The 18,247-nt window shown below is 40.6% G+C and overlaps 1 protein-coding gene across 2 annotated transcripts in view; it reads left to right on the forward strand.

Annotated features, from left to right (window-relative positions):
• Window positions 1-396: 396 nt before the first annotated feature.
• The window catches only part of rchy1 (ring finger and CHY zinc finger domain containing 1), a 45,413-nt gene continuing 27,562 nt past the window's right edge, over window positions 397-18,247 (forward strand). Inside the window, exons 1-3 of one of the 2 annotated variants that reach the window (XM_087979883.1) lie at window positions 397-548; window positions 6,799-6,918; window positions 11,057-11,172. In XM_087979883.1, coding sequence (XP_087836009.1) covers window positions 474-548; window positions 6,799-6,918; window positions 11,057-11,172 — 311 coding nt within the window. In that variant the 5' untranslated portion in view covers window positions 397-473. The remainder of the gene's footprint in view (window positions 549-6,798; window positions 6,919-11,056; window positions 11,173-18,247) is intronic. The other variant, XM_087979884.1, reaches the window with a different exon arrangement.

Raw genomic sequence — 18,247 nt, forward strand, 5'->3', positions numbered from 1 at the left:
CACCCTCACTGCCTTCCACCGCAGCCTCATTCCCGATGAAGGGCTTTTGCCCGAAAGGTCGGTTTTCCTGCTGTGCTTTTCCAGCACCAGGTTAGAGTGCAACAGGTTTATTTGTAATAGGTTTTGGAGCGCTGCTCCTTCATCAGGTGGTTGTTGCTCAGAAAACTAGTGCTTTCAAATAAACCTGTTGGACTCTGACCTGGTGTTGTGGGATTCTGGAACTTTGTCCACCCCAGTCCAACACCAGCTCTCCCATGTCAGGATTCCCTCATGGGGTCAGCTTGGCGCATGCGCATGTTGTCAGGGAACCGGCTGTGCGCCTGCGCACATTGTCGGGATGCCCACACTCGGGCCTTCTACGCGCGTGCGCATACTATCAGGTGTCCGGCGCCTGCGCCTTCGCCCTGTCGGTAGGGCGGCGGTACTGCAGCTGCGCAGGTCGTCTCCAGGTGACCGGGTCGGGGGGCGGCCTAATGGCGGAGGCCGAGCCTGGGCCTGGAGTTCCACTCCTCACCTGCCCCCATTACTCCCGCTCCTGCCGGCTCAAGGTAAGCTTGATCATAAACCCCCCCCCATTGAGGCGGGAGAGCAGAGCAAGGGACCTGTATTTATGTAGCGTCGGACCACGCCACCCCTGTTCGTGCACAGGAAGATCCCAGAGAACCCCCCCCCCCCCCCCTCCTCCTCCTCCCTCCCCCTCCTCCTAACGGCGATGTTGACTGAGGGATAAGCATCGAATGTCACTCCCCCACCCCCTCCAGTTGCATTTCAGATTTAAAATCATAAGAAACCGCAGTAGATGGAGGCGATTCTGCTGCCTGACCTGTGTTTTTCCAGCACCACGCTCTCGAGGCTGAATGTTCATGTGTTTCAACCCACAGGGGAATCTAGAGCCAGGGAACATAGTCCTAGGACAAGGAGTTTCCCATTGAGGGCAGAAATGAGGATGCATTTCTCAAAAAGTCAGAGTTTGTGGAATTTGCTTTGCCACTGAGCAGTGTAGGCTGTATTATTTGATACATCAGAGGTTGAATTCGACTGATTGTTGATCGATAAGGGATTCCAGGTTTGAGAGACAGGCAGGAAAGTGCCTGTCAAAGCCACAAGTAGATCATATTGAATGGCAGAGTGGGCTCAACAGGACTGAATGGCCTACTCATGTCCCTAATTTCTGTGTTCTTATGGGCCAGAGCAGATCATATTGAAGTAGTATATTTGAGTTCTATAAGTCAGCTACAAAACACATTGGGATCTCCTGATGTTGTGAAAGGCACTATATAGGAAGATGATGGTACAATCACTACACTATTAACACAGAGACTAATGAAATGATCAGGGGACCCAAGGTCAAAACCCACTATGTTAGAGTTAAGTTCAATAAAAACCTGGAATTAATGATGACCATGAAACCGTAACTAATTGTCAGGGGGAGAAAAAAAAACATATGATTCACTAATGTCCTACAACAGAGAGAATTTGCTGTCTTGTGTGGTCTGACCTACATGTGACTCCAAATCCACAGCAATGTGGTTGACTCTCAACTGACCTCTGGGCAATTCGGAGATAAACTTTGGTAAGTCCAGTGATGCCCACATCGCAAGAATGAATAAAGAAACGCAAATAATTATTATCTTTTCATAGGGCTAAGTGTTGTAGTGAAATTCCAGAGAGACTGTACAGCCTCCTCCCTCTGCTAGCCAACTGTGCTTCACATCCCACACCTAATCAACTACACGCCAGAACCTGCTTCCCCCCTCTAGGCAGGAAGGGCCAATTGGAGACCTGACGTAATCAGTATCTAGGATGCCACATTGTGTTCAACATTTGTCCTAATAAACAGTTATTATTTCGCCATCAGTGAGAAATCCAATATGTTTTATTCACAATGGTCAGAAGATGGACTCAGGAAAAGGTCTAATTGTATAAGCTATCTGTTGGAACAGGTGTGGTTCATATCTTGAAGTGAGTAATGCAAAGAGAACAGATAATGTCTCACAGACCTTTAAAGAATTATGATTTACAGACTTTATAATGCACTAATGTTACTCATTATTGGTAATTCGAATGTAGCAACAGGAGAAGGCTTTTCAGCCCATTGAATTTGCCCTATCCTTCAGTTACATCATAGCTGAACATCTACCTCAATGCCGCTTCCCTGTAGTCCCTCCATATTCTTCAATTCCATTAATCTGCAGAAAGCTGTTGATTTCTGTATTAAACCTGCTCAGTGATTGAGATTCCACAATTTCTAGGCTAGAGAATTCCTTTAGAATGGAAAAAGGCCCCATCATTTCATTTTTAAATGGTCTATCTCTTATTCTGAGATTATGTGCCTTAGTTCTGTGCTATCACCTCGGAAAGGCTCCCATGTACATCCAATTTGTCATTCCCTAAAAGAATTTTGTAAGTTTCACTGGCATTACGTCTCACTGCTTGCTTCATCAGCATGCTTCTAGTGACTTGTAGATAAGGGCATCCAGATCCCTTTGAACACCATTACTTCCCAACTTCTCACTATTTAAGAATATTTTGTTTTTCTGTTTTTTCTACCAAATGAATACTTTCACATTAATTCACATATGCTCCACCTGCCATGTTCTCGCCTGAATTAGCCCAGCCACATCCTCTTGAGGCTTTCCTGCAACCTCCTCACAACCTGTGTTCCCATTCGGTGTTGTCAGCAAATTTGGAGATTTAAAATTGGTCGCCAGAAACAAATCATTTCGTGTATATCAATAGTGAGCAGTTATGGTACTAGCACTGACTTTTGCTTTATTCCAAAAGTAACACAGTGCCATCCTGAGGCTCATTAGTTTGTTCCTTCTATTTGCTTTCTGTCTGTTAATGAAGTCATCCATACCAATATATTCTTCCATATTCCATGAGCTCTAATTTTGTTTACTTGCCTCTTGAGTGATATCTTATCAAAAGCCTTCTGAAAATATAAATGCTTTACATCAGTTGATTGACCTTTTATATACTCCAAGTAACATCCTGAAAAAAAAACTCCAGTGCTCGTGTCAAACCGGATTTCTATTTCATCGATTCATGTTGACTCTGCCCAATGTTGCCTTTTTACCATCATGTTAGCAAGTCATTGTTAATATATAAAAAGAAAAACATTCAAAAACTCACTGGGGTTAAGATTTAGCACGATTTAGATTATTGTAGATATTTTTAATCAACCTGTTCAGATATACTATGATATACTTCTGGAACAGGCGGGGCTTGAACCCAGGCCTTCTGATCCAGAGGTAGGAACACTGCCACTGTGCCTCAAGGATCCTTTCAGATTATTATAAGTAGAATCAGAATATTCTTGTTACTACTCTTCCTGCCGATCCCAAACATGAGTGATAATCAATCTCAGTAAGTAGACTTGTATAGTTATGTGTGTTCAAGATGATTGAAAATATTAACCAGCTATTTTATTTCTAGTTCTGGAGTTTTCTTTAGGAGCTCGGAGTCTGGATTATTCTCAGACTGAATATAGTAGTCTGTAAGGAGGCAGAAACATATCATGGATTTAGTGTAAGGAAAAACAGTTCAGTGATTCAGACTCTGATTCCAGAAATAATGATGTTGACAGAGACAGAATATGTTAGAAGCTGTAAAATGTTTCTTAAATAACTGTTGAGTAATAGAAAGAGTGTTTTGAATCTACAACACAGGATTGAGTAACCATAGTGTCATAATCTTTAAAGCAGCTTGTTCTTCCTGAACAGGTTTGCCAGTATTTGAATACAATTTCTCAAAGTCTTTTTACATACAAACACATGAATTAGGAACAGATGTAGGACTTTCACCCCCTTGAACCTGCTCTGCCATTTAGTAACATCATGGGTGATCTGACTGTAACCACAAATCTGCATTATCACCCAGCCCTAATGATGTTTCACCACTTGCTTAACAAGAACCTCTTCATCTCATTGTTTTCCTTAAATAAATTCAAGGACTCTGCTTCTGCGTTTTTAAGTTTCCCCTACCATGATGGGCAATTTCACATTTTCCAACATTATACTCTTTATGTTATATCTTTGTCCACTCACCTAACCCATACATATATATCTCTTTGTAGTTTCATGTCCTCTTCACAACTTACTCCCTAACCAACTTAGTTTGTGGTTGTCAGCAAAGTTGGCAAACAAACCCTCAGTCTGTTCATCTAAATCATTTATGTAAATTGTACACAGTTGAGGCCCCAGCACTGATCCCACTTGTTACATCTTGCCAACTTGAAAAAGACCATTTATGTCTATTAGCTTTCTGTTAGTCAGCCAATCTTCTATTCATTCCAATATACTACTCCCCAAATAGGAACTTTATTTTCTGCAATAATATTTGATGTGGTACCTTATCACATGCCTTCTGGAAAGCTAAGTATAGTGCATCAACTGATGTGGACATGAATAAGGTCAGAAGTCATGTAACATCAGGTTATAGTCCAATAGGTTTATTTGAAATCACAAGTTCGCAGAGTGCTGCTCTTTTGCCAGGTGGAGTAAGCTGACATAGGAGCAGCACTCTGAAAGCTTATAACTATAACCTGGTGATGTGTGACTTCTGAGCTAGTGCATCCACTGATTTCCCCTTTATCCATGACATATTAAGGGCATTCCTGAAGAAGGGCCTGTGCCCGAAACGTCGAATCTCCTGTTGCCTGGATGCTGCCTGACCTGCTGTGCTGTTCCAGCAATAAAGTTTCAACCATGACATATTATACCTCCTTAAAGAACTTCAAAATGTTGGTCAAATTATATTGACTCTGCCTGATTACCTTGAACTTAACAAAGTGCCCTGTCATAACTTCTTTAATAATAACTTCTCACATTTGCCTTATGACAGGTGTTAAGCTCACTGGCCTATTCTAAATGATTATCTTGATGGTTTCAGGCTGTAGTTCTGTCTGTGCCTTTTTATGTTATACATATTCTTACATTGCGCACAATTTGACCTCCTGTTACTACATTCTTTGTGCTCTGTATCACCATTTTATTTATTTTTTCTCCTATTGGTTCTTATTCCTCATCGCCTCACTGACTTATATTGATAGCCAGTCTGGCAACACCTTGTTTTCAAAACCCTCCAGAATCTCACTTGTCCTGAAATTCCTTCACCTCTGTAGCCCTCGGAGATCACTGTATTTTTCCAATTTTTCTTACACATCCTGATTTTTTTTGTTCCGGTATTGGTAGATGTGTGTTTTACTTGTATATTTCTTTCAGGTCGGCTACCATATTCACTGCTGACAACACAATCTGTTTTATACTGGGGACTAAATGTGGAGTGGGTGACTACTTTGCGAAACACATCTGCTCTAACCATTGGAATATCCCTGATCTTCCAGTTGCTTGCCATTTCACAAAACCAGTTTGCTCTGATGCTGGCATTCCCATCATTGGCCTGCTACTGTGTTCAAATGAAGCTTATAACAAGCTGGTAGAACACCACCTCATTTTATACTTGGGCACTGTACAGCCAGTAGCACTCATTGAGTTCCATGCTTCAGACTCCATCTTTCATTTTGCTTGCCTCCCCCACCTGTGTCTCCTTGTATCTTGTTGACTTTGTCATTTCGGAGGGCAGGTATTGCTACTGCTTTGAAGGGCATGACTTTGGTACTGGGTTTGAACTCCTGGTCTTCAGACATTATCTTCCTCAGAAAACTGAACCCTATACTAGCACACTGAAGATTATGTTGAATTTCATTATCAATGTCTGCTGTTGTTGACATTTGGCTCCGAAGTTAAGGAAAGTGATCCACATTGTCCAAAGCCGCCTTTTGGATTTTGATAACTGGAGTCACTTCAGTGTGGTGGAGCCAATTTGGTAAAGGACCTTTGTCTCCGTTATGTTTAATGTAAAGCCTATTAATTGTCTTGGTGGCACATTAGGCAGTTTCAGAATTAACCACTAGTTGGGTTGTGCAATAGATCTGTGAACTTTCTCTGCTTAGATTGACTTTTCTGTATCATCCTTCAGATTTATTTTAACTGTTTTAATTTTTAACTTTGAATTTTACTGTGTTCTATTCCTCTGGTGTTAATGTACTTTCCTGCAAACGAGATTAATTAAATCTTGACACTGGCTAGCTTTAATTTTTAATAGAAGCTGCTGAGAGGGCAATGGTTAATTGCTTCATCACAAAAGAGATTTGCTTTACCATATTCAACAAATTATGGATATCAAAGGCTGATTAGCTGATAACTATATATTGCAAACTCTTGTGAATTTTTAATTTGTCTTGCAAAGTGACAAAGGAATATTAAAAAGCTGCACACTTCACTCATCTCCAAAAACTACAAAACCTTCAGATTTTTTGTCTTATCAATCTGTTCTCTGAGGTGGATGTGAAAGATCCCTAAGCTCTCAAAGACGTGTAGGCGACTTCTCCCCACTGTTCTATCCAATAGTTATTACTAACCACAAAATGACTATCTTGTCATTATTACATTGCTGATTGTCAGAACTTGGTGTATTTCAAACATTATTACTGTGTCAAGCTTCAAAAGTAGTGTGACTACGGAAATACAAGTTGCTGTTTCAGTCAAACAAAGCCACCTGGAGCTTATTTTCTGACCCTGTTCAAGAATATAGAAATCATTGTACATTCCAGTTTTAAAGAAATATGCATGTTTGTTTGAATTCAAACATGATCCTGTCCTTATGAAACAACACACCAAAATTACCATGGACCAGCACTGTGAGAAATCTATCAATATGTGTATACAATAAAGAAAGCTGATGTGTAGAGCGCTGATGTGTAGAGCTGAGAAGGACATTGTTTTAACCTTTCAGGCACCATGCTGCGGGAAGTTTTACATTTGCCGACTATGTCACGATGACATAGAGAATCATCAGATGGATCGCTTCAAAGTTACACAGGTTCAGTGTGCAAAGTGTGAGACAGTTCAGCAGGTTGGTCAATACGGAAAAATCTGTTTCAGAGCATCAGTGTACCAGTTAAGCTGTGCGAAGTGTGTGGATGTGTATGTATGTATAACGTAACCATCACATCATGGAATCAACTGTCCAGCAATCCTTTCACATTTCACCACAATTCTCCAACAACTTGTATTAAACAACAGCATAAATAACATTACATGGAAACTAGGGGTTGGCCATTTGATCCTTTGAGTCTGCTCCACCATTTGATATGCAAACTCTGTCTCAATGATTTATTCCACTTTCTCCCCATATTCTTGAAGCCTTTAACATCTGTAACACAGTAATTAGGAGGCAGGATGGATCATATAGCGATTTGAGCCTGCATTCTTCTTCAAAAGGATCATGTCTAACTCCACTGTCTTGCTTAATCTCCATATCCCTTCACCCCTTCAGTGTCCAAAATTAATATACAAACTATCCTGAGGAATTCTGAAAAACACAGATATAGGGAAGACACCATTTTGGATGGTTAGCTGAAAGCTTGGGTGAAAAATATTGAATCTTAAGTCTGATTTAGAAAAAATAGGGATACTTGACTTAGGCACCTTTAAGAATGTGTGGTCAGAGCTGGCTGTGTGTGAGAGAGATGAACCCACAGCAGAACTGAGGACAGCTGGAGGCTAACTGGTGGAGGTTTCAATGATTGAATAAGTGAAGTCATGGCATAAATTAAGAGGAGGAGGACCTTAGGATAGCAGGCAAGACTCCTCCTCGTTTATGTGTGTGTAAGTCGTTTGGTTTGTTCCATATAAAATAAACCAGAAAGTGCTGGCGAAACTCAGTAGATCTGGCTCATCTATGGAAAGAGTAAAAGTTAGCATTTTGAGTCCAGAATCAGTTGTCTTCATGCTCCTTCTATGATTCCAACACAGCTAAATATGTATACATCGTAAAAAGATCACTTTTTGGTCCCAGTCTTATCCCTTGCATATTAAATTCTGGACTGATGTGTGCTCATGCAACTTAGAGGTAATATTGCTGGAAAGGAACTGGTGCAAATTCATGATGAATTGGACTTAGTGTGGGACAGATGCATACAGTGAAACATGAAAGGGTTCAGAAAAGATTGACAAGGATGTTGCTGGGGTTGGAGGGTTTGAGCTATTAGGAAAAGCTGAGTAAGCTGGGACTGTTTTCCCTGGAGCGTCAGAGGCTGAGGGGTGACCTTACAGAGGTTTATTAAATCATGAGGGGCATAGAGATGTCCAGCACAGAAACAGACCTACTGTTCCAACTCATCCATGCCGACCAAATATCCTAACCTAATCTAGTCCCATTTGCCAGCACTTGGCCCATATCCCTCTAAACCCTTCCTATTCATATACTCATCCAGATACCTTTTAAATGCTGCAATTGTACCAAACTCCACCTCTTCTTCTGGAAGCTCATTCCATACACACACTACCCTCTGTGTGAAAAAGTTGCCCATTTGGTCCATTTTAAATCTTTCCCCTCTCACCCTAAACCTATACCCCCTAGTTCTGGACTCCCTGACCCCAGGGAAAAGACTTTGTCTATTTATCCTATCCATGCCCCTCATGATTTAATAAACCTCTGTAAATTCACCCCTCAGCCTCTGACGCTCCAGGGAAAACAGCCCCAGCTTATTCAGCCTCTCCTAATAGCTCAAACTCTCCAATACCAGCAACATCCTTGTAAATCTTTTCTGAACCCTTTCAAGTTTCATAACATCCTTCCGATGGCAGGGAGATCAGAATTGCTCGCAGTATTCCAGAAGTGGCCTAACCAATGTCCTGTACAGCCACAACATGTCCTCCCAACTCCTATACTCAATACTCTGACCAATAAAGGAAAGTATACCAACTTCACTATCCTATCTACCTGCGACTTTACTTTCAAGGAGCTATGAACCTGCACTCCAAGGTCTCTTTGATCAGCAGCACTCCCCAGGACCTTACCATTCAGTGTATAAGTCCTGCTAAGATTTGCTTTTCCAAAATGCAGTACCTCGCATTTATCTGAATTAAACTCCATCTGCCACTCCTCAGCCCATTGATCCATCTGATCAAGATCCGTTGTATTCTGAGGTAACCTTCTTTGCTGTCCACTACACCTTCAATTTTGGTGACATCTGCAAATATTGATAGAATGGAATATATGGAACATGGAGGTCAGCAAGGGAAGCTTTGGAATTGTTAAATAATTCTATCCGCAGAAACTTTATGGATGTTTGAAAACTTAAATATTGATATTCAGGATCACAAGCACAAAACATCAGTCGTCTCTCTGCCTTTAAGTCACTCATTATGACTCTGTTTCTGGATGCCAGTGTTGAATCAAGAACTGTTTGTTCAAGTTTAGTAGTCAGCCCGCAACATTTGAATGTTGGTACAACTACAAATAGTTATCATTTGAGCATAATTCAGTGGAATAAACTAATAATGAGCGTGAATGTTAAGCTTAGATCTGTTAGTAATTGCTACATCCCATGGGATTAATTTCATGTTTTGCTTTGACTTCGACCTTTTAGATGTTCTACAAAATCCAGCAATACAAGTATAGTTAGAATAAAAAAAAAGGTTTTTCCAAATCCTCATTAATTTTGCATTTCCTCTTGATTTCCTGAAGGCATTTGTTAAGTGGATGAATTTAGGAATATGCAAAGTAAGCACTTTATTATTTTATGTTTAGTCCAAACCTTGGATTTGCATTTTAGGTTGTACACATAGGGCATCCTCCATATTGTAACTGTTAGGCTAGCTTAGCAACCACAAATTAAGATTTAGAATTTTTAAAGAATTGCTTATGTGTTGTCATAGTCATAAGGATCTTCAGTGCAAAAGGCCCTTCTGCCCATCAAGTCAACAGCAACAAACTAACAATTCTAGTCCCATTTTCTAGTACTTGACCCATAGCCTCGTATGCCTTGGAATCACAAATGCATACTTCTTAAATGTTTTGAGGGTTTCTGCATCTCCCACTCTTACAGTGAGTTACAGATTCCCACCATCTTCTCAGTGAAAACATTTTTCCTCACATCCTATCTGAACCTCAAGTCCTTAAATCTATGCCTCCTGATCACTAATCCCACCACCAAGGGGAAAAGTTTCTTCCTGACTACCCCATATATGTCCCACATAATGTTGGACATTTCAATCATGTCCCCTCTCAGTCTCCTCTGCTCCAAGGAAACCAACCTCAGTGTATCGCCCCTCTCTTCAGAACTAACTGTGCTTTTTTTGTTCATTCATGAGATTTTTTTGCATTTATATAAATGATTTGGATGTGAGCATAAAAGGTATAGTTAGTAAGCTTGCAGATGTCACCAAAATTGGAGGTGTAGTGGACAGCGAAGAAGAATACCATTTAAAAGGCATCTTGATGGGTATATGAACAGAAAGGGTTTGCAGGGATATGGGCCGGCTGCTGGCAGGTGGGACTTGTTTGGGATGGGATATCTGGTCGGTGTGGACAATTTGGACCAATGGGTCTGTTTCCGTGCTGTACATCTCTATGACTCTGTGTATATGTTACTGGCAAGGACATTATTATCAATCCTTAATTGCTTTTCAGCACGTGATGGTGAGCTGCTTTTTTGAGTAGCTGCAGTGCTTGTGCTATATGTACATCCACAATGCTGTTGAGGGACTCCCAGGAATTTGCCTGGCTACAGTGAAGGAAGATGGCATGTGATTTTCAGAGATGGGATCGCAAGCTAAAATGTTGGTGTCAGGAGCTCTGAGGTAGCAGTGGTCATAGAGGAGGTCTGTTCTCTTTGCCCCCACCCCCCAGTTGTTCTTCTCCCTGCCCCTTCTGCCTTCATAATTCTCAATGAGGGATTCTAACAATTCACACGTCTCAAAATGAGGTAATGTTGGGAAAAGTTTGGGTAACACTGTTCTAGGTGGTAGAGGTTACTGGTTCGTTGTGGATGAAAGAAATTTGTGTGTATTTGTTTGATATGAATTGATTATCATCTACAACATTATTAAACTATATACTTCAGATCTTGAGACTGAAGTTTTCTTTTTCTGTTAGCATCAGTTTTATCAATTTGTGCAATAATATTGTTTGATCATTTACTTGTGGGTTACTGTTTTGCATGTGCAATTTGACGCTTTCTTTATTCTGTTACTTTTCCCGGTAGGTGAAAAAGACCTGTGAAAACTGTAAAACTGTGTTCGGAGAATACTACTGTGACACCTGTCATCTCTTTGATGTAGACAAGAAGCAGTACCATTGCCCACCATGTGGAATTTGTAGGTGAGCTTTAACAGAGCTGACTGTAGTATGTAATTTTAGCACCTTTTGTATTTAATAAACTGTGCTTATTTATAATGAGCATGGGTAGTGCAATGCTTTAGTTACTTTGCTAGTAATCTAGAGGTTACTGTTAGAACTGTGGAAATGTGGTTTCAATTTCCAGCAGCTGTGGAATTTAAAATCAATGAATAAAATCTAGAATTAAAAAGCTATTGGCAGTGACGGTGAACGTGAAACTACTACATCGTTGTCAAATACCATCTGCTAATGTCGTTTAGGGGAGGACTTATCTGGTGTGGCCTACATATGGCTCCACTGCTCCTAACTATGCTTTTAATTGGCCTGGAAAGTCACTCAAGTATATTAAAAACTGCTTGGAAATATTATAATCCACACAGCTGTTCCAGAAAGGTGCTGACCATCGTTTTCTCAAGGGCAATTAAGGTGAAGTAATTAATGTTTGTTGTGACTGGTTACACTAAAGAATGATTTTAAGTTGAATATTTAATAATGTAACCAATTTATCCGAAAGCAACTTAGGAGTGCGGTGAGAATGTGGCAATTATTGCCCCATTAATGTATTATAATCCTAGCCAATGGACAAGTCAGATATCAAAATAAGGCCTAAGTTGAACGGCCATCATTTTTGTTTTGATATTTGTTTACAATAGTACTCAGTCACATTGATTTCATAAGGGGCCAATGTGTTTATAATGTGGAGGTGCTGGTGTTGGACTGGGTTGAGCAAAGATAAAAATCACAACACCAGGTTACAGTCGAACAGATTTATCTGGAAGTACTAGCTTTTGGAGCACTGCTTCTTCAATAGGTAGAATTGTTCAATAGGTCTCCGAAAGCTAGTACTTCCAAATAAACTTGTTGGACTATAACCTGGTATGGTGTGATTTTTAACAATGTATTTATAAGGGAGGCTGTAAATATGTTGCATCATGTGAAAACTGTATGAAAAGCTCTTGTTACAAATATCAGAATTAAAAGTTCAAACTCAACAGCGATGTTACAGATGTTCAAACCTCAATGAAGGGTCACTCTCACTCCATTTACAAACACCCTGTTCAGTTGGCACAACCATAATCAGTTTCTGTTTGTCAAATTTCTGCATTCACACAATGCTTTTTCTAAAATTTAATGTCTCTTCCCGAACTTCTTAAACCAACTGCCGTCGCAACTCATCTACTTCTAAGATAGATTCCTTAAATGTGTCTTCCACAACCTTCTGACTCTGGAGTTTTTCTCTTGTTCACTTTTAAGTTCATCAGGGCTTCTTTTCAGCGCAAGCTGTTTGGAAACTGCCAAGCTAACAGGATCTCTGCTGCTACAGATCTGTTCTTTCTGACTGCAAACTGCCGGACTGATTCTGGATGTTTCTGTCTTTGTGTCACTGGAGGATTTTTCTTTGTAATGCATTGCACAATTCACCTCATGTTTAATCATCTCCCTAACATGCATAAAGCTAACTTCAGACACTCTGGCACTACTCTCAGAACAAATCTAAGATGACACTACAACTGTCTTTCCCCCTTCCAAACACACACACTACAGAAATACAAATCAAGTTAGATCCCAAGGTTCCAAATCAAAATAATACTGCATAATGAACCTTCATCACAAATCAGACTGGTACAAGCCTGATAAAGACATGAGGTAGAAAGGAATAGGATGACCTGCCATTGGGGAAGGATGAAAATGAATAGGAGGAAGTTTAAGCAGACTGTGAAAATCACCAAGGATTAGATCGGCTGAACAGGCTGTTTCTGTGCTGTACATGCAATGTAAATTACAACCTGGAAACAATCTCTTTGACCCATACACTCTGTGTTTATCCTCCATTTCCTTTTAAGTGTTTATTCCGGTTGAGCTTTAATAAGTATTTTTGAGATTATAGTATTTTCTGCAAACATTGTAGTTAGTCTGTTTTGGATCGCAAAGAAGTATCCAGGTAATGTTGCAAATTCCAAATTTAGGAAACTGAAGATTGTCAGTTCTTTGTGGCCAGCTGAAGTGGTCAGTCTGGACACGAAGGTTGTTGATTGCACCACAGATATCAACTGTTGACGGAAAGAAATTCTTGTGCCTGTGGTACTGTGATAGTGTCCCTACCACTGAGCCAGGAGGTCCAGCTTCAAGTCCCACCTGCTCCAGAGGTAAGTAATGACATCGCTGAACAAGTTGATTAGAAAATATCTATGTAGAAAAAGAGCAATGCTAAATAAGTTAAATGTTAAGTCCCCATTTAATGAACTCTTCTAGATGTTCAACTTATAACAATAAATCTTCACTTTAGGCTGACGCAAAACACTGGGTTGCTAGAAATGGTAGAAAGTCTTGCAACACAGAAATTAGTCCATTGTATTTGTGCCAGCCCATTGAATAACTGATGAAAAGCTCATAGGAGTTCAAGCAGCATTTATGGGAACAGGGATAATATGTTTGGTTTTGCCAATAAATGATCAACCTTAATTCATATCTCTGCCACTGAAGTTGGGCGAAGGTAATGTTTTTGCTCCTTTTCCTTAGCCTGTCTGTGAACACAATATGTAAAATTAGTAAAAGCTATCACAGCGAACAGAGTTTACAGAGTAGGTTGGTGGATGTAGGCTCAAGTTTCCTCAGTGAGATGGAAACTTTAAAAACAAATTGTTTTATCTGGTTTGTAGTCATAGAGCATCAACCAGACAGGGGTCAGCCTCAAGCAGTGTAGTTGTAAGTGTTGAGTAGAAGTGTGCACTCGATTGAATTGTTAGACCCTGGAGGCTACAATGTTGGTTAGACAAAGTCCTGTCATTTACTGTATCAGTCAGTTTTATTTCAGCACTCACAGCACAAACCCAAACCCATTGATTACTGGCTCCCCAAGTATAGATGCTTTAATCAATTTGTTCAGACATGTGTACATACAGTCAATCACTCATCCAATTATCTCATAATTAACCTATAACTATTAGCTGTTTCCTAGTTCTGAATGATTCCAGCATTTACTTCTTGATTAACTGGTTCTTTACCTAACTTTATTAGATCCATAAATTAGTGCCACAACTCCCAGCCACAATGGAGATGATTAGGTAAATTTTCCCATTGGTTTTGCCTGGTGTAAATGACTGGTATTGATTTGTGTATTTGTATTGAACAATGTAACTAATGTCCACTTGCTGCAATTTGTTGGAGAAATACCCCCACACTCCAGTTCCAACGATGTGTGCCACTGGAGTATGTCCCTCTCCCAAGGGACCACCATCGATGAAAAATCCAGCACCAAGTCAACTGCTGCCCTCTTCAAGCTGCAACAATATCTCTTTGACTTCTAGAGGTCACTATTGTCAACAAATGACCTGGTCAATAGGGCTGTTGTGTTGTCCACCCTCCTCTACTGCAACAAGACCTAGACAATCTTTGAGAACTTTCACCAGCCTAAGTTGAATCCTGGGAGTCAGATTACATGTCGGCCAAACCAATGCAAGCATTTTCCACGAAGCTGCGTCCACCTGTATCACATCCTGGCTCCTGAAGAACCAACCTTAATAGACAGGCCATTGTGTCTAGATGCTTCAAACCCATTTATCTTGAAAGGTTCTCTTCTCCCAGCTCTCTGTTGACCTATGCTAAAAAGGCACTAGAGGAAAATGTGTAAGGATGCACTAAGGTTGTTGTAATACACAGACACATTGACTGTAAGATGTAAGTCATGCAAGTCATGTTGCAGCTGTATAAGATTTTATCTGGGCCACATTTGGTGTATTGTGTGCAGTTTTGGTCATTAGACTGGATGAAAGATGTGGAGGCTATGGAGAGGGTGAAAACTGACATTTATCAGTATGTTGCTTGGATTGGAGTGTATTATCCTCAAGGAAAGGTTGGACAGACTTGGATTGTTCTTGTTAGAGCATTGGAGGCTGAGGGGTGACCTGATAGAAGTATATAAAATTATGAGAGGCATGGAATAGAGTAGGTAGTCTGTCTTTTCCCAGGATGGAAATGTCAAATACTAAGGGACATAGGTTTAAGGTGAGAGGGGGTAAGTTTAAAGAAGATGTGTGAAGCAAGGTTTTTACACAGAGGGTGGGTAGGTGCCTGTAACATACTGCCGTGGGAAATGGTAGAAGCAGACACCGTAGCAGTGTTTCTGAGGTATTTATACAGACTCCTGAAAATGCAGGGAGTAGAGGTATATGGACCACATGCAGCCAGATGGGATTAATTTAGAATTGCATCGTTGTTGTAGAGTCATACAGCACAGAAACAGACCCTTTGGTCCAGTTAGTCCATGCCAAACGTGTACTTTGCATTTGGAGTTTAATTTGGATAAATGAGGTATTAATGTTAGTAAAACAAACAAGAGCAGGACTTGTTCAATTAATGGTAGGGCCTTTTGGTATTGTTTGAGAATAGACATACCTCTGGGTTCATGTACATAATTCTTTGAAATTTGTGTCACAGATAGACAGGGTGGTTATGAAGGCATTTTGCACACTTGTCTTCATTGCTCAGATCTTTGAGTATAGGAGTTGGGATGCCATGTTGAGATTGTACAGGACATTGGTGAGGCCTCTTCTACTGTGTCGCCCTGCTATCGGAAGGATGTTATTCAATTGGAGAGGAGTCAGAAAAGATTTACCAGGATGTTGCTGGAAATGAAGGGTTTGAGTTATAAAAATAGGCTGGATAGGCTTGGACTTTTCCAATGGAGCGTAAGAGATTGAAGGGTGACTTTCTTGAGGTTTATGAAATCATGATGGGTATAGATAAGGTCAGTAGCAAGGGTCTTTTCCCTAGGGTGGGGGAGTTCAATACTAGGGGGCATATTTTTAAGGTGAAAGGAGAAAGTTTTAGAAAAGACATGTGGGGCAGATAGTGTTTGTTATGTGGAATGAATTGCTAGTGAAAGTGGTGGATACAGATACAGTTACAACATCTAAAAGACATTTGGATAAGTACACAAATAGGAAAAGTTTGGAGGGATATGGGCCAAATGCAGGCAAGTGGAACTAGTTTAATTTGGGAACATGGTCAGTGTGGACTTGTTGGACCAAAGGGTCTGTTTCCATGCTGTATGCTCTGACTCTATAAACTCCATCTTCCATTCATCAGCCCATTGACCTCAGTATCTTTGGGTGTAAGTTGCTCACTGAGCTGGAAGATTCGTTTTTGGACGTTTCATCACCTTACTAGGTAACATCATCAGTGAGCCTCCAGTGAAGCGCTGGTGTTATGTCCTGCTTTCTATTTCTGTGTTTAGGTTTCCTTTGGTTGGTGATGTCATTTCTTGTGTTGATGTCACTTCCAGTTCTTTTTCTCAGAGGGCGGTAGATGGGGTCCAAATCGATGTATTTGTTGATAGAGATCTAGTTGGAATGCCATGCTTCTAGGAATTCTCGTGCATGTGTGTTTGGCTTGTGCAAGGATGGATGTGTTGTCCCAGTCCTTCCTCATCTCTATGTAAGGATACTAGTGATAGTGGCTAGTTGACGTTTATGTATCCTGGTGGCTAGATTTCTGTCTATTTGTTACAGTTCTTGCAAGGTATTTTGTAAATGATGTTCATTTTGCTTGTTGTCTGTATAGGGTCTTTTCAGTTCATTAGCTGCTGTTTTAGTGTGTTGGTGGGTTTGTGGGCTACCATGATGCCAAGAGATCTGAGTAGTCTGGTAGGAAGTACACCAAAGACTAAAACACTTAGTAGAAGACTCATGCACTCCATCCAAGAATTCCTGAACACTGTCAAAGACACCAAGATAGAAGAGGATGAAATAATGCTCTCTTTTGATGTAACAGCCCTATTTACATCCATGAACATCAACCTGGCCAAAGAAACACTGGCTACGCTATTAGAAGAACCAAAGACACGTACACCAAACGCCACCAACTTCATCAGCAAGGACAATATTTTCAAGCTAGTGGACCTATGCCTTACCACAATTCACTTTCAATAACAACACTACAGACAAACCAATGGAACACCCATGGATCTCCGATATCAGGGTTATTAACAGAGGCAATAATGCAGAGACTCTAACAGACAGCTCTGCCAACCATCCAACCCAAACTTCAGGTCTGCTATGTGGATGACACCTTTGTCATCACTAAATGAAACAAATTAGAGGAAACCTTCAAGACCTTCAATAATACCCTTACTGGTATAAAATTTACAAAAGAGGAGGAAAACAACAACAAACAGCCATTCCTAAATGCCACAAACAGTCAATAGGGAACTTCAAACCAGCGTCTATAGGAAAACAACACACATGGATTAAATACTGAACTACAGAAGCAATCATCCCAACACCCACAAACGAAGCTGCATTAGAACATTATTTCAATGAGCCACCACACACTGCAGCACAGAGAAACTACAAAGAGCAGAGGAAAATCGCCTGTACAGCATATTCAAAAAGAACGGGTACAGTCCGCTGATTTCTCAGCATCAAACCCAAACAAGCAGACAAAATGCACCCAGAAACCCTAGCCACTCTCCCCTCATCAAAGACGTCTCGGAAATGACCACCAGATTACTCAGACCCCTTGGCATCATGGTAGCCCACAAACCCACCAACGCACTAAAACAGCAGCTAATGAACCTGAAAAACCCTATACAGACAACAAGCAAAACTAATGTCATTTACAAAATACCTTGCAAGAACTGTAACAAACACCACATTGGACAAATAGACCGAAAACTAGCTACCAGGATACATGAACATCAACTAGCCATAAAAGACATGACCCACGATCACTAGTATCCTTACATACAGATGAGGAAGGACACCACTTTGACTGGGACAACACATCCATCCTAGGACAAGCCAAACAAAGACACACGCGAGAATTCCTGCAAGCATGGCATTCCAACTGGAACTCTATCAATAAACACATTGACTTAGACCCCTTTACCACCCTCTGAGAAAAAGAACAAGAAATGACATCACCAACCAAAGGAAACCTAAACACACAAATAGAAAGCAGGACATAACACCAGCGCTTCACTGGAGGCTCACTGATGATGTTATCTAGTATAGTGACGAAATGTCTGATCACAAGCCTTCCAGCTCAGCGAACAAAT

The sequence above is a fragment of the Chiloscyllium plagiosum genome, unplaced genomic scaffold (genome assembly GCF_037043375.1).
Source record: "Chiloscyllium plagiosum isolate Xiang-an unplaced genomic scaffold, Cpla_swu_hap1 HiC_scaffold_36, whole genome shotgun sequence".
In the NCBI taxonomy this organism is placed as follows: domain Eukaryota; kingdom Metazoa; phylum Chordata; class Chondrichthyes; order Orectolobiformes; family Hemiscylliidae; genus Chiloscyllium; species Chiloscyllium plagiosum.